A 17,706-nucleotide genomic window follows, 5' to 3' on the forward strand; every position below is an offset into this window, starting at 1 on the left:
CCTCGGCTATCGCAACAGTAGGAGGATGGGACGGTCGCCTTTACTTTTTACTAATTAGTTATATAAAAAGTTAGCATTTTTATTAAAAATTAATCTTTTTACGCATTTATACACATAGAGAATTTTTATTTCAAAAACAGGCAAGAGTCCTTTTTATACCGAACTTTAAATTTGGTTTCCGTAATAAAAAAAACATTGAACTTGTTTCAGATTAAGTTATTTTTTACTATCTCAACACAAAAGTATCTCATATTATTATATATATGAAATTCTATTAAAATCTGATTAAGTTTCGATAAAAAATAGGTATTTTTTGGTAGATGCCAGTTTTTATAATAAACATATTGAACGGTTTTAAACACATTTTAAAAACGAAACCAAACTAGATTAGGACGTAGAAAGAAAAACGAGCAAAAAATATATATTAGTAATATATATGTAAATGTCGACCAAATTATTGATCTTATCACTTTTCAAGTTTGCCTCGTTTTCTGTAATAGTTTCAGTAAACTCAGCAGGTAAAATATTTTTCTATTGTTGTCTTAGTGACTCAGTTAATACCAATCACTGGCAAAAATATTATAACATCAATTAGCACTTTTCAACAACTAATATTGGTTTTAGCAAAGAATGAAATTTAATAATACACAAATAGAGTGTCTTAAGCATAATGTTACTGATGTGTTAACATATGTGTGTTAATTTATAATGAATAAATCATTATTATATCATTATCATTATTATTTGTTAAAAATAATAATAAGCCAGATATTATAAATATTCAAAACAAGTTCAATGAAGATGAGATTTGAGATTTTTGGGCGAAATCGAAGAAAATTTCCATAGATAGCTTTACACCAAGTGAGCTTACCGATATCGGAACACTTGACCATCGGAGAAGGTGAGTTGTAAGATAGAGCCATTAAAATTTCCCAGCTAATTTACTTAAAACTTTACCATGTTACAAAAAATGTCATGTTATCTTTTAATTGATCAATTCTAGCTTTAATTTATTCTCGTTTATTATTATTAGTTTCATTAGTTATTAGTTTATTCTTAGGTTATTTAGTCATCTTCATCATCAATAACACCATCTCCCAATGTACAAACCGCCAACATTTTGGGCAAACTATACATTTCTGTAGCATAAAACCAAAAGGTGTGAACTCTACTGGTAAATATCACACAAATCTATGCAGCAAGCAACGAAGTAGAACAACAAGCCCATTATGCAATGAAAAAAGACACACTGGCTTTTTTAAAGGAACTGCAGTATACCAGAAAGAATTATGTGAAGTCCTCTGTATCAAGAAACCACAATATTATCAACTAAGTAAACAAAACTCACAAAAATGACTAATGATAGTCAACTATCATCGACATAATAAATATGTTCAAGGAATTGCAGACTGAAATGCGACTCAACTTCAAGAAATTAGCAAACAGGGTGGAAAAATTGGCTACATCATATCAGAAAAAAAAGCAAAGCCACCATGGCTGATCAGAAGGTAGAAAGAGATTGGTTTATCAGTCAGTTATAGAGTCTATCTGGACTTATGGGTTGCATATATGGGATTGTACTAAAACATCAAAACAGCTAGTAATCCAACGCACCCAAAACAATGTTCTACGATTCATTACCAATGCTTGTTGCTGTGTAACCTGCAAAAAACTGTGTAATAGCATTGAAATTAAATGGATCTACGAAGTGATCCAAGATTTCGCCTTAAAATATGAAATAAGGTACTAATTTACTAAAATTGCAGCAATATGAAAGCAACACAGCTATTAGACATTGCCAGGAAATTAGAAGATTGGAGCTAACTAAACTACACGAAATTGAATACTATTACTCTTTTGTTACTCTAAATTTAGCTCAAGAAGTTAATTTAATTTAATTTGGGATATACCTACTGATGTATGTATTGCACTCATCTTGCTTGTGCAATTTTATTTGTAATTTGTAAATTTTTCACTGTTAATTCATGTGAAACAGAAGTATCCACTTTTTTTGGTATAAGTCATTTAAAAGTGTTTTCAGGTAGATATTTAATTCCATTTCAATGTGGTTATCAGAAGTATAAAATTTTATACTCGTTGGCTCCTCTGATAATATACTTCTTTCCATTAATTAATTCATTGACTAGAACTTTACTGAAGGAGTTAAACAATTGATGACTGGTTTTTGAACCCTTTATTCAAGAGCAATACAAAAAAATAAAGAAATTTTTAAACATAAAAATGTGAGATATCTTCGTTTTGACAATTTAACCCCAAAATATTTGTATTCGATAATATTCAAAACAACACATGCATTTTGTTTTTGTTTTAAATTATGTTTACGCTCCACCAGCTCCGATTCATATTTTTCTATAATTGTTTTCAGATAAATGTTCACAGAAGAACAATTATCTTCAGAAAGATGACGTGTGCGTATACCTCGACGACGGATATGATCACGAAACGCCTGATGTTAACCAGTGTCAAGATCATATTGTTGTTAGGCTTATTAATAAAGTCCGAAGCGAAGCTGCGGATGATTTACAACAATGGACACGACGCTCTATTTGTGGCTAGGTGCGAGGCGAAATGCTGGCATGTCGAAAACAAAGGGGTAAGTAATTAAAATCTGTTGGCTGTTTATAAAATTAGAGTTAGGTCCGCGCTGGAGATACGGCACGAGTTTGAATTAAATCTTCCGTCGGCTTAATGTAAGCCCTCATTTAATTCCAACAGGCATTGCATCAACCGAGTCATAAACACATCGCCGTAAATATCGTACAATTTACAAGGTGCGTTCCGCAGTACCATCTACCTGCTATAGTTGCGACCCGTAACATTCGCTGATATAAATACAAAACTTAATAAATTAATTTTTCTAAATTTTAAGTAATGTTGGGTGTTGAAATCATATTTGCTATCAGTTTTTCTATCATTCAGAAAATTTAATAATTATTTTTAATCATAGATTTCAATTATGTTACAATTTTTACTTATAAAAATATCAAATCATTCACATTTTTTGTAAAACTGTTCCTTCTTCTTAGGGTTCTTACATAATTTAGAACGCTCATCAGACAACCAATAGCTTTCTATATTTTGTTGCTATTTATATTTTGGGCCTGATAATGAAAAGAGAGTAATTTATTAAAAATTAATTAAATAGTTGGTTGTTTGAGCCGATGTATAAGAGCTGGTATTGTCATAATGAAGAATGATCTTTCGTTACTGCTTCTATTCTCTTATTTCACAAAGCCCTTCTGATGGTAAAATAAATGTGTACAAATCAGGATTCCCTGTTTTACTGGCAATCTTTTTAAGCTTTTATAAGATTACTAGCGACCCGCCCCGGCTTCGCACGGGCATAAAATATATATGCCTATGTCACTCAATGAAAACATGATTAAAATCGATCCAGTATTTTTGGTTCATTCATTACTGCCCTTGGCCTGCACGCATTAAATTTGGAGTAAAACAATTCCTCTTCCCCTATACTTACTATGAAGATTTCCTGCTATCTTTGGAATATCTAAATTCATACAATTTTTACATTACACATTTTTAATTACACATCGTGTTTACATTACACATTTTTAAACGCAAATTTTAAATTTGTAATATCTCCGAAAATATTTATTTAATTTACATGCTGTAAGGAACCATATTGATCTATATTAATTGCACACTGTATTTAAGGTACTTAATTCGATAAGGATTAATGCCGTATTGCTTAAAATAGCTTCGTAAATAAGCCATTTTCTCACGTAAAAAGTAAACAATAAGAATGGTTAATGTGGGTTATCCCTAAAAGATAAACATATACCATCGCGGACTTTTTTGTAGACCTTTTTATGGAGTACAATACTGTAGTACATTAATTTGATCTAACTCGTAGGGTTAGGCAGCGTTTTTGCTAATTGCTAAATAAGCCTAAAAAAATAGGTTAATTTACGACATCACGTTAGAATCCTCTAAAATTAGCAATGTTGCCTTAGTGTATTATGCATGTATTATACATATAAACCTTCCTCTTGAATCACTCTATCTATTGAAAAAAACCGCATCAAAATCCGTTGCGTAGTTTTAAAGATTTAAGCGCACATAGGGATATAGGGCCAGAAAAGGCGACTTTGTTTTATACTATGTAGTGATGAGGGATTCAAAATGAACTAATTTCTTTCACAGCTAAGACAATAAACACTACCTCTATCTAATAAAACCTTTTACAAATTCTTCTATTAAATTCAACTTTATGTGTAGTGGTGGTAGAAGAACTTTTTCAAGCAGAGTGTAATTTTTTTAAATATTTATTCTTTTTTGGGCATTTCTTCACGCCAAGATACATATAATTGTTACTATTTGGGATAATAGTACTATTCAAATTAATTGGTATATGAACAGTTTGGTGGTAGGTGAAAATATGTACTGATTTATTCTCAATGAAGTTCCTCATATCTGGGACCACTTTATATTTATGTTATTACATGCATGGTACAGTTCTCCATTTACTTCTTCACCATTGTCTCCAATAGCAAGAATATCAGTATCATCAGCAAATGTAGCTATTTTCTATTTGTGGTTTGTCACTTGTATAGAGCAAGTAAAGGAGGGGACCCAAAACATTGTTGAGTAATCTTCTTCTTATTTAACTTTAAATATCCTGGCTTAGATAAAATAGTGTAAGGTTTCAAATTTAGTATTGCTTCGGTAATATTTTACTATATTACATTCAAGCACGAGGGGTATAATGAATGTTCCCTAACATTATATGAAGATTTTCATAAATTCTGTTTATTTGGGTTGAATTATTGACGAACAGGCAACATAACTAGTATATCAATTATGTAACAACATATTTAAAGCTTAAGAAAAATGATCTAAATTAAAAACACACTTATAATTAAATATTTTTTACTCTTTATATTCGTAATCACTCATACGATATGAAAAATAATTTTTTTAAGCTGTAGAAATACATTGGAAGATAAATGACCGTTGGTTTTATTAGGGATATTTTTCATGACCCTGAAACGACAGATCTATTGTTTAAAATCGTTTTCTCCATTTGGGGCGGGCTTTGTTGGAATTAATCCGAATATCGAAGATTTATGAAGCATTAAATTCCCAGTATTTATCCTACGTCGATTCTCTATCGTGTTTTTATATTTCAGTGATTTTATATTTTCATTCTGTTCCAGAACTAATATGCTTTGCTCTTATATTAAAATCATTCACTATTGCGACTAAAATTATAATTAATATAACTAGCAAATTAATTGAAAAGTATTAATTGAATTGAAAAATAATCATCAATGTTTAGTCATATAATTTTTTTGCACATATAACAATTTTTATCGGAATATATTTAAAAGTTTTATATGTAATTAGCTTAAAATAATTTTAATCGAAAATAAACATAATTAACACGTAAAAGATTAGGTACAGTAGTAGACATTAGTATAGGCAACTATAAAACTAATTTAAAATCAAAATATATCTATGAAATTCAGACTTCTAGCATGTTTAATAAGTTGTGTCGTAATATATTTAAAAAAGTGAATAGTTTATACTGAGAATATGCATTTCGATAATTTTTCTTTAAATTATTGAGTGATCGAAATTACATTCTTGGCAATTCCATTTTACAAACTGTGTAATTTTTAACTTTACAGCAATAGTTTTAGAGTAATAAGTGGTGCACGATCTTAAATATCCCTTTAATATAGCTAGATATAACCCTTCTTTAGCAGTTTTATGCGAAAGTGAAGGAATATTTTCAAGGTTTTTGTTTATTTTTAATGTTAAAACAGCATCTAGTAATCTGTTGAAATAAAAAACAAATTATTTAGAGCAAAATACACTCTAAAAGTAACTATTGATGATATAAGTCACAGAAGAAAGTTAGTTATAAATTCCGAATACTAGTCCGCTTATCATAGCTGTATCAAGCTACATAAATACACATGTTTATTGAAAGCAATACATTTAACACTCTATAAGACTGCGCTTTATTGCTGCGACATATAACGTACAAGATAACGTTTATTTTGTAAATATGCCACCTAAATAATAACTTTGAGATATAGTCCAATAAAGCTGCAAAATGACTCACGAAAACTTGTAACGTTCCAAAGCGAAGGAGCGTTAGAATATAATAAAACACCTACAGAAAGGTACCTCATATGGATACGTTCTTTGAACGTGTATGGATGTTTAGTAGTACTAAAAGGCTGTAATTCAATTGTAATATTTTGTATTAGCTACATTTTATTATGTGTTGCTTTTGTGTACATTGAAACAAGACAATACAACAATGTTCCAATGATTTTCTTAGAACAATTTTGTCTTTAAGGTCGACAATTCATAGATAAACTGGTTATATATTAGGTCAGATAGTCATTTTTAAAGGTGAATATTTATATTTTAACTCATACATTGTGATATTTACGTATTGAAAATAATCTTCACTATATATCGATCACGACTGCATGTATAGATTATCCAAAGTAGTAACAACCTCAAATCATTTCAATGTATGACGTCAAAACCTCGCAATGTATCTGCATTTAACTTTTTCAACGCTAAGTTTTAATGAAACACAAATGTTAAAAAATATGATTTATTTTAAGAATAAGTAAGTACATCTAATGTATATATTATCGAACTTAAACTTAAACGACTTAAACCACAGTTAATTAAACAGCCACAATAGTTTTGTAAGTTAGAGTTATTTTATCATATTTACACTGACCTCTTTTTTAAACCATCTATGATATTCCTTGAATTAGTAAAACAAATTTTTTGGCAAAATTAGTTTCTTATTCTACATAATTTCCTTCAAGGGTGATACACTGATTATAGCGACCCTTCAACTTTTCGATACCATTTTTGTAGTATGATTTGTCCATTGCTTCAAAATAGGCCTCAGTTTTGGCGATCACCTCTTCCTTTGACGAACATTTTTTCCCAGCGAGCATTCTTTTGAGATCTGAGAACAGGAAATAGTCCTTGGGGGCCAGACCTGGCGAATACGGTGGATGAGGAAGCAATTCGAAGCCCAATTCATTGATTTTTGGCCATCGTTTTTAATTCATGGATTTTTGGCCATCGTTTTTACTAACTTGTGATACGGTGCATTGTCTTGGTGAAGCAGCACTTCATTTTGCTTCAAATGCGGCCGTTTTTCGGCGATTTGGTCCTTTAAACGGTCCAATAACGCTACGTAATAGTCGCTGTTGATGGTCCTTTCTTTTTTAACAGACTTTACGGGAGCCATAACCTTGGCAGCCGACTGTTGCATTTTCCCACGCTTGGAGCGGGTTCATCGTATGTAATCCACTCGGATGACTGTCGATTGGATTTCGGAGTGAAATGATGTAGCCATGTTTCATCCATTGTCATATATCGACGCAAAAACACGGGATTATTATGCTTGATCATCTTCAAACACTGCTCCGAATCATCAACTCGTTGTTGTTTTTGGTCAAAAGTGCCTAGAGCTTTGTCATACCCAAATATTTGTGAATGATATCATGTACACGTTCAGTTGATATCTTTAGAGGGTTTGCTATTTCATTGAATTTCGTCGGTAACAACCTCTTTTAGGCGTCCACTGCGTTCACCGTCTTCGGTGCTCATTTCATCACGTCTAAACTTAGCATACTAATCCTTGATGGTTCATTTTCCCGGGGCAGTGTCCGGAAACTCGACATCAAGCTAAGTTTTGCTTCAACTGTATTTTTCCCTTCAAAAAACAATATTTTATCAATACGCGAAATTCCTTTTTATCCACTTTTTTTCACAATAACAAAAGTTGCTTCACTTAAAATGCTATTGGGGCTAACTAAAAATATATGGATTTAATTCTAGTAGCGCCATCTATGTTTTAGGCCGGATACTTTTCAATTGGCGTGTTATGCAATTTATAAGCATTTTATTTTCGTTTGAGAACATATCTGCCTTTTTATATTTAGTTCTTCTTTCCTTCATTGCTGTTTTCTTGTCAAATCATTCTGATATCACTGTATTTCTCCTTAATACTTTCGTTAACTGTTACTACCTGCCTTAGTATTTAACCAAATACTGTGAAAATTTACAAACATATCTATGCATGTAAACCTTTCACGCTATAATACGATTTTCTAAAGTTTTCCTATATTAATTACTCACTTTTAGTTGTTTTCACTCTCATCACCCTGTTTTGGTATTGTCACCATTGAATCATAATCCCACATCTAGAAAGATTCATTCACTTACTGCCACATTCTGAACCACAATCACCAGATATTAACATAATGGAAACTCTCTGGGAACTTTTGAAGCAGAGAGTTGGCAATTACCAATTATCAGATATTTTGGTAAAAGATTTGGATATTGCGTTGGAAAGTATTCTGTCAATGTAAATGCAGTTGTTTTAGTAAGAGATGGCCCCTCAAAATATTATTATTAAATACATATTGTAGTTATATCAGTTATTTACATTATTTATCCATTAAATAATAATGCTTCCTAAAAATAAACTTAATTTTCAATGTTACGATTCACATTTCTTAAATTTTATAGTAATTTATTGTACTTATCGCTTGACCCTTGTGTATTTCTAATAATATTTCACAAAACCAAAAAGCAACTGTTAATATTTGGAGTACTATAAACAGCAATATCGACCTTTGCGATTGTCAAGAGTTTTAATCGTAATATATCGTTTAGAAAATATTCACATTGACCTACGTATATGACACTTAGGTATTAGGATCAAAATATTCCGAGAAACTTACACATTTATATAAGCATTCGTAGATATTTGACCTCATTTGCATACGAAACCGATAATTTATCAGCGATTGTTAATTGGAAATATTTAGCAACCTGTAATGTCAACATAGAGCCGAAGAAAAAAATTAATCCGTAATTTATCGTTATCAAGGTATGTTGATTAGGCGCGTTAAGTCAGAAAAATACGCGACAGAGTTGGAAAGCCGACGTGAACATATTCAAATTAAAACAATTACATATATTTAAGTCTATGAATAGCCGCTACAAGAACCGCACATGTTTGATGTTTGGCGCGGCGACCTAAAAATAGAGATTCAAACATCCCACTTAAAACAATTTAAGGCGAAGTAACTAGCCGGCCATTGGAGGACGGGTCGATGGGGAAAAAAACCGTTGAATTCCAACAGTTCATAAAGGCATAAGTGTTTGATTTGCGAAGATTTATGTCCCAATGACGGGAATACTCAGGCAGGATAAATGTCGCGGAACTCTCAACCCGTCCTACCATTTACGTCCTCTTCTGACGCGGGTCATTCTTTGAAAAGTATCTTGTTGGCTCTGCGAAAAAGTCGGTGGCGTTTTTTCCGATAAACGAAATGGCTCAAGAAAGGTTGGAAAGGTGACACTTTATTTTATTATTATTCAGTGTGTTAACATCAAAATTATTACAGTGAATGGAGAGTTGTCTCCCTTGGAAAATAATGAAACATTACGACCTATTTTGTAACATAACAGGTCAATTGAAAAGTCCCTAACTCGACACATAGATAGCGCTACTAAAATTAAATCCATATGTTTTTTAGTTAGCCCTAACTTTCAAAAGATGCGTGTATAATTTTGACAGCTGTCGGACCATTAGTTTGTGAATTATACACTGTTCCAGGAAAATCAACCATCAAGGATTGGTATGCAAAGTTTAGACGTGGTGAAATAAGCACCGAAGACGGTGAACGTAGTGGACGCCCAAAAGAAGTTTTTACCGACAAAACATTAAAAAAGTCCACAATATGATTCTGAATGACCGTAAATTGAAATTGAATAAAATAGCAGACACTCTAAAGATATCAACTGAATGTGCACATCATATCATTCACGAATATTTGGGTATAAGAAAGCTCTGCACAAAGTGGGCGCCGCGCGAGCTCACTTTTGACCAAGAGAGTTGATGACGATTTGATGACTCGGTGCAGTGTTTGAAAATGATCAAGCGTAGTAAACCCGAGTTTTTGCGTCGATATGTGACGATAGATGAAACATGGCTCCATAATTTCACTCCGAAGTCCAATCGACAGTCGTCCGAGTAGACTGCACACGATGAATCCGCTCCAAAGCGTGGAAAAACGCAACAGTCCACTGGCAAGTTTATGGCGTCTGTATTGTATGAGCGTGGAATAATTTTCATTAATTCACCTTACAAAGGGAAGGACCATCAACAGCGACTATTACATAGCATTATTGGACCATTTGAAGAACGACCGCATTTGAAGAAAAGGAAAGTGCTGCTTCACCAAGACAATGCACTGAGTCAAAAATCCATGAATTGGGCTTCGAATTGCTTCCTCATCCACCGTATTCTCCAGATCTAGCCCCCAGCAACTATTTCCTGTTCTCAGATCTTAAAAGAATGCTCGTTGGGAAGACATTTTCGCCGAATGAAGAAGTGATCGCCGAAACTGAGGCCTATTTTGAAGCAAAGGACAAATCGTACTACAAAAATGGTATCAGTGTATCATCCTTGAAAGGAATTATGTTGGATAAAAAAACTAATTTTGCCAAAAAAATATGTTTTATTATCGTAGGCCGGGGACTTTTCAATTGACCTGTTAATTACCAGGGGATGATATTAAGAGGGTATGCAAAATGGAAAAAATCCCACAGGATCCGTCATTTATTGTTCCAATACATAAAAAGGGGATAAAGAAACAGACATAATTTTACAGGAGTTGTGTACTCCATTGTGCACATCAATGATCTATTCAAAGCTTTTTTGTACATACATCATCTAATTGTTTAATATATTGTCAGGCAATATTTTTCTTCTCATTTTGTTCTAGTTAAAAAGAGACACAGTGCTGTCTGATTAGTTCGAACGCGTAAACGAATGAGCTTGTCAAAGTCGTCCGGTTCGTCCAACTTATAAACTATTGTGGATATGTAATTAACTGTAGGTAAAATCGAATACTGTAAATTAAATAACAGATAACTTCACGACAATATAGAGGCCAGTTGTGCCAAAATAGCAGTGCAAATTTGACATTTCCTTTCATACAGAACGTATGTTATATTAAAAAGAACATTATTTATCACTGCCAATTTATTCTTTTAGATCTATACATTTAATTGATTTAAAAAACCGCAATACTTTTTCTTTGACCCAGTACAACTGCGCGCGTTCTTCCAATTAATATAACTGTTCGGTAAAAATCTGCTCGTAATCATGTCAGCTAAATTGGCGGCATTTTCTAATATTTATTGATAATATAAAAATCCCTGCTCCTTAACTTTCTCGATCGGCCGTCAGGGACACACGTCAATCCGATAAAATCAACTTCGTATAATCCGACAAGAGATTGCCGACACTAAAATAAATGAAAGCTTGTATTTTGCCAATTGCAAATAATTATAATTAACAAAACGATGAAGTATAACTGACAGGGAACAAAGGAAAGTCAACTGGTGAAAGAACTCTGTGTTAAACGTATATTGAACACTAAATTGGTATCTAATATATATATATATACGTGAAGGAAAAAAAAAGGGTTCAAATTTCTCAAAACTATAACGGATAGCTAGGAATACCGCAACATTAATTTAGTTCTGGCGGTCTTATAACAAGGACAATTGAGTTTCTCAATTTTAGTAATCTAAGGACTAAAGGTATGGCATGGATGTTTTCTCTTTCAAATAGTTGATGGCTATTAGCTACGAGTAACTATGAGCAACTACAATTCGTCTCTTGGTGGCCTTCTGCATTGAACTCCGATATTTCTGTTCGTGTTCCTCTAAATTATTCTGACAACAACATCAACTTGCCCCCTTTTCTTAAAAATTGGTCGACTGTAAAATTAACTCAAAAGAGAACAACTTTACGATGTTCTCGAAATCCTACCGACTGCGCCAGATAAGAAATGTATAGGAATAAAAGTTCTATCGTATCACCCAGTATATTTCTATTAAACACTACCTTCATTATATAATTTATCTACGCTAAACGGTTGTGCCATGCGAATATTTCATTTTTTTTTCTAATAGGCATGTCTAATGACTCGATAAATATAAATAATAAGTTTAGATTTAATTTAATGCCGCATGTTTTACGTATCATTCTGACCATCTTATTGCCGCTTGCCAACAAAGCTGTTGGCCGTTGCAATGCTATGTCACATTATTTAACATTTTCTGACTATGATGTATGCGAGTAAATAGTTTCATCTAATTATAACGCCAGAAGAATAAACTACAGAAGAAATTCCCGCGGATATTAATGGGTTTTTGTCAACATACAAACAATGTACCTGAATAGAAATCTGTTAATTAGATTCATCCAATAATAAACTTTTTCAGGGGCGATTCTTGCATAGAGATGCTAATTTTAGATGCAAATATAGTAAAAATAAAATAATCATCAGATATAACATTTGGAAGAAGTAATTTCTCAGACTTAAGAGACTTTAAAACTTTAGGTCGTCATTTCCGAAGATTTAAAGTCGCATATCTCTAGTAATACTCATTCAATGAAGCCATACTATAGCGTGTTTGAAATGTAACGGTTCACAGAACATTCTAAGTAAGGCTGCACTATTCACTACTTTATAACCAGAATCTATCCTATAAAAGTTTATTTAATCAAAAGTTATTGTGCTTTGAAAATGAATATTCCAGAAGGCCATTTTCGTTATTAGCTTTTTGCTTTTTTATTTTCTAGAAAGGAAATATAGAGCAGTTTTAGGCTTCAGTAAATTTCTCTTGTAAAAGTGTAAAACGGCATTCTCAATTTTCGTTAAAAATGTATTATATTATTATTATTATTCGCATACTCGGCAGATTAAATTTTGTTTGAATTTTGGCACTTTAAAGACTTAGAATACCAAAATTCCTGGATTGTAATAATAAATGTATAGAAATTGTTTTTTTATTACATACAGTTTATAAAAGGAAAATTGAAAATGGATTCTTATATAGAATTAAAAAATTATAATAGTTTCCTCATCTTGAACGTGTTTATTTTTGTGTTAATTTACTTACATTGTTATATAACTATTAGTAATAGTACAACTAGGATTAGAAAACATAGGAAAAATACCCCGCAAAATAAATAAACATACAAAAATATTAAGGAAATAGTTGAATTATTATCACCCTTTGTGTTCAAAGTATGTTAATATATTTGGCACAGTATCGGCTTAATTCAAATATTTACCATATTATTTTTGAATTTACAGTTATTTTCAACAATAAGTATTATATTAATAATTTGCAATGATAATCTATGTAACTTATAGTATTTTCCACTTTATTGGTGGCATAAAATCTCACTAAATAGTTATAACACTAGATTATATAACATTTGTGTCTTTATTTTAAATTACGTTTTTTATTAATTATGTAAAGCATTACTAAAGTAATAGTTAAAATAATTAAACTTTAATTATATCTAATATAATTAACAATTTGTTATTATAATTTGGATATATTTGTTATTATATGATTCAAAATTCAACATAAGAAACTGGAACAGAATCCAAATACCAACTCTAATGTACTCGGTACAATGATTGGATGAAATAAATAGGGTTGTCTTTGATAGTTTGAAATTTCAATCAAATCAAAATTTTAAATAATCAAGAATTAGAGTTCATAATACAAAACCATAGTTTAATCCGACTATAAAATAGACTAAATGATTTTGTGTATTATTTCTTTCCTGTGTAAGAGACCAACATAATTCAACGTGAGGCAAAAGCACCGCTACCCTTTTGATTGCCTATAACCTTGCTCAAAGAAAAGATAAGTAAGTTTGGTATTCATGAAAATTTTATTTGGCCTTTACATTTTTTTTTCGTTATGTTTGAAAAATTATATCGGCTGAATGATGACCGCGATTCGCTATGCAACATTCGGCTCTTTTTAAGGCATTTTTGACGACATCCTGCAACGTCTGAGGCTCATTTTATTCCATAGCGTGACGAATATTGTCTTTAAGATGTTGAATCGTTTGGAGCTTATTCGCATACATTTTTGATTTTAAAAATCCCCATAAGAAAAAGTCTGGTGCTGTTCCAGAGAGAAAGAGTTCCAGAAATCCAGAGATGTGACTGGCCATGTAAATGTAAATGTCATGTCTTGGTACCGTTCAGTAGCAACAGTAAGTGCAACACCTTAGTCATTTTCAAAAAAATAGGGACCAATGATGTTTCCAGCATGAATACCACAGCACACAGTTATTTTTAGTGGATGCAATGATGTTTTATGAATTAATTGAGGATGTTGTGTTCTCCAAAACCGACTATTCTGTATATTGACGTGACCACTGACAAGAAAATGGGCTTCGTCGTTCATTATCAATTTAGCAGAAAAATCTTCAATTTCACCAGACAGTCATGATTCCATTACTGTACTCAAATCATTGATCAGGATCTCTCGGTAGTAATTTTTGAACTAATTGAATTTTGTATGGAGAGATTTTCAAATCAGTTTTCAAAATTGACCTTAAACTGCGTGCAGAAATATGTAACTGGGAACTACGTTCCAGAATTGATGTTTCTGGAGTCTCTATCGCACACCAGAGCCATATTTTCAGCGTTACGAGACGTCCGTTGTCTTCCAGAACGAGGCCTGTCTGCTGTCGTAACGTATTGTCGAAAATTCACATGTAAACGATAAATTGTGATTTTGTGAGGCACTGGACGATTAGGATATTTTTTACGCAGTTTCCGCTGAGTGGCAATAATCGAACAATTATTTTCAATAAATATTGTCACTATTTATCCTCGCTCTTGTGGCGTTTACACAACACAATGGTTAAAGCGAGACTGAGCTAAACGTCACATAACCAAGATGGCGTGCAATCAAAATAGTAGCGGGACTTTTGCCGCACCTGTTACTAATCCTTCAAATCTAGTTTCAACACTGGCTCAAAAAACATACATTTTTTGCCATAGAACTGAGGCTATTATTGTAATCTTTTAGTATAAACTGGACGCGAAAATGTTTAAAAAAATTTCCAGTTTACAGATTTTATCACTATACACTTCGCCATTTTAACACCATATTCCCTAGATTTAACCCTCCGTGACTATCCCAGATATTTATTCTGAATACATCGAATAATAATAAAGAGTTTTAGAACAACCCTCTGGAATCTGACTGATAGAACACATTAATTAGAAGATGACTGAACCAAACATGCGGTATGGTCACATAATGTTAATTGTAAGCCACAATCCTGAAAAATAAAATGCAACCCTCGTATATGAATTTGTATGTGATTGATACAGTACTAAGAGAACAATTTATATAGTGAGTGCAATAGGATGTGGAAAGATTCTAACAACTTTCCTATGTAAATTTTGCTGAGTCAACATTTCAACTAAATCGTATTAATAATGTCTATATTTGCGAGTGTAGAAAAAGGAGATGTGATAATGGCAAAAACTAACTGTCGACTGGTCGCAAGATACATATTTATTAAGTGGTTATAAACACGCACCCGCATTTGTCATCAATTCCAACTATTCCAGGAAAGACATGACTAAGTTTAGTAAATATATGAGCAGTTTTAAATATCAATCGTAGAATTAATCCTATCTTTTTCTGCACTAATTTATACTACAATTAAAATATTATCTGATCGTTTTATTGATTTATTGCAAATTTATCAGTTTCTTATACCTCTAATTAATCTAAGATCTACAAAACCTGTAAGAATCATACTAGCTTAACGCAACGCCTTATAAAGATCACATAATATCAACAAAAATAAAATTACTGATTTTTTCTGTTTCTATTTTTTTTGCACAAAAATCCTGTAATTATGCCCTAACCTTTATATTCGCCAGATGTAGCCCCGTGTCCTTCGAATTTTTTACATACACCTAGTAAGTCCATTTTTAACGAGATTTTTAATAATTATTTATTATTTTTATTTACCACATTGATCTTATTATATTATTGATTATATTATTGATCTCTTTTAACTTAACTTATATATTTTACAATAACAAGTGACTTTCCAATAAAAAAATCTGTTACATATTGACTAACTATTTTGTATATTATAAATAAATTGCTCCTTACTTAGACATCTAAAAATCAGATTTATAAAAAAAACAAAAAAGCGTTAAAAAAATTGAAGAGAAAGAAGAACCTGTTTGCGATATGTAAAGAAACTGAGAAAAAGAATAGGCTAGGTAAAATCCTGAGGAGATGGAGGATTGAAACTACATTTAAACACGGCAATCCTTCAAACCACAAAGGCAAAATTCAAATAAACTGCAGTCTACATAGGATAAATAAATTGCAGAATAAGTCTAGCGTAGAATAATGCCGATATGTGAACTATTTGTATTAAAACTTTCTATTTATAAGAATATTTGTTATATTTTATGAAAAGGTATTAAATAAAAAACCTATTATAATAAAAAGTGATATGCTCAAGAAAAGGAGAGACGACTAACCTGTACCAGAACGGCGATAAAATGCGGCACTGAGGGTAAAAACAGATCAACCGGTTTGACTCGTTCACCAGTCAGGTAGTTAGAAAAATAGATGGCCGGATGGTCTGGACCGTATTACATAACATGTATACATAATAACAACAATATTATTACTTTAACATTTCAATACTAAATAATATCAAGCATTTTTTACTCTTCTTTAGTTTTAGCTTTAGTTTGTGAGCTAAATATTTTCTTTCTCGCTAGGTTAAGGCAAAGGATGTATGAATGAAAACATGTTATATATTTCAACTCAATTATGTATATCAAACATTTATTTAAATAAGCTTATTATTTAAATTCCTATGCAGAACAGTATCTGGGTTAGGCGATACTCTTTCACATTTAGATAATCCAGTATGAAATACAAAGAACAGACCTTCTTGTGCCTTTATAAGAGCTCATAAGATTTGTTTGTTTCTTTTTTACATTTAAAGAAACAATTTGTGCCGTTTTATTTTCATATTTCCTTTTAAGTTTTATTTGTCTATGACGTCTAGGAAGAGAAGAACTATAAACGAATATTAAAAGCTTTTAAGAGCTAAAAACGATTGTGAAATAATAAAATGGCTTCTACTTCATCTCACACGTATTGTGTCAACGATCTTGATTGTCGATTCAATTTAAACAAGCGATCCAATTTTTGTCGTGTAGGCTGCTTTTTTCTTGTTGCAAAATGACGCACAAATAACTAGTTTAGTTAAAATCGTCCAAGGTTCAGGTTTAATTTGGATTTAGCATCGACAATCAAGATAAACACCGAGAGCCTTGTATCAGGTTTGCGGGTACTTTTGTCGAAGAATTAATGCAGGTAACAATTAACGGGCATCTTTAACGCATCATGTGTTACATAAAATTAAGTTAAATATTGCAAATAAAATATGTTGTATAATACGGTAGCATAATAAAAATATTTCACCCATTGACAAATATTGCAATAACACTAAATCAAAACAAAATTTATTAAATCGCATTCTGAAGTCGATCGGTGTAAAATATTGTTATAAAATTAACGAGGTCGATTCATGTAAATGTGGCAAACTACACGAAAATCTCTATACCACCATTGCGTTGGCCACATTACGACATACGCGTAAAAACTTGATTTGCTTTAACGTATTGCAAACTCTTTCGGAAAACCGATGAAAGGGGAATATTTCAAATGAGAATGCTGCGTGATTAATAGGCCGACGGTTTGTTTAAATATGCAGAAAAT

At 31.8% G+C, this 17,706-nt stretch overlaps 1 protein-coding gene across 1 annotated transcript in view; it reads left to right on the forward strand.

Annotated features, from left to right (window-relative positions):
* Positions 1–17,706, forward strand: part of Kal1 (anosmin-1 Kallmann syndrome 1) — a 62,080-nt gene that overhangs the window by 2,385 nt on the left and 41,989 nt on the right. The window contains exon 2 of the mRNA XM_076395333.1: positions 2,387–2,614. Coding sequence (XP_076251448.1) covers positions 2,423–2,614 — 192 coding nt within the window. The 5' untranslated portion in view covers positions 2,387–2,422. The remainder of the gene's footprint in view (positions 1–2,386; positions 2,615–17,706) is intronic.

This window comes from Rhynchophorus ferrugineus, unplaced genomic scaffold, assembly GCF_030347505.1.
Source record: "Rhynchophorus ferrugineus isolate W39M unplaced genomic scaffold, kcgeb_rfMv2 rfM2, whole genome shotgun sequence".
Lineage (NCBI taxonomy): Eukaryota > Metazoa > Arthropoda > Insecta > Coleoptera > Curculionidae > Rhynchophorus > Rhynchophorus ferrugineus.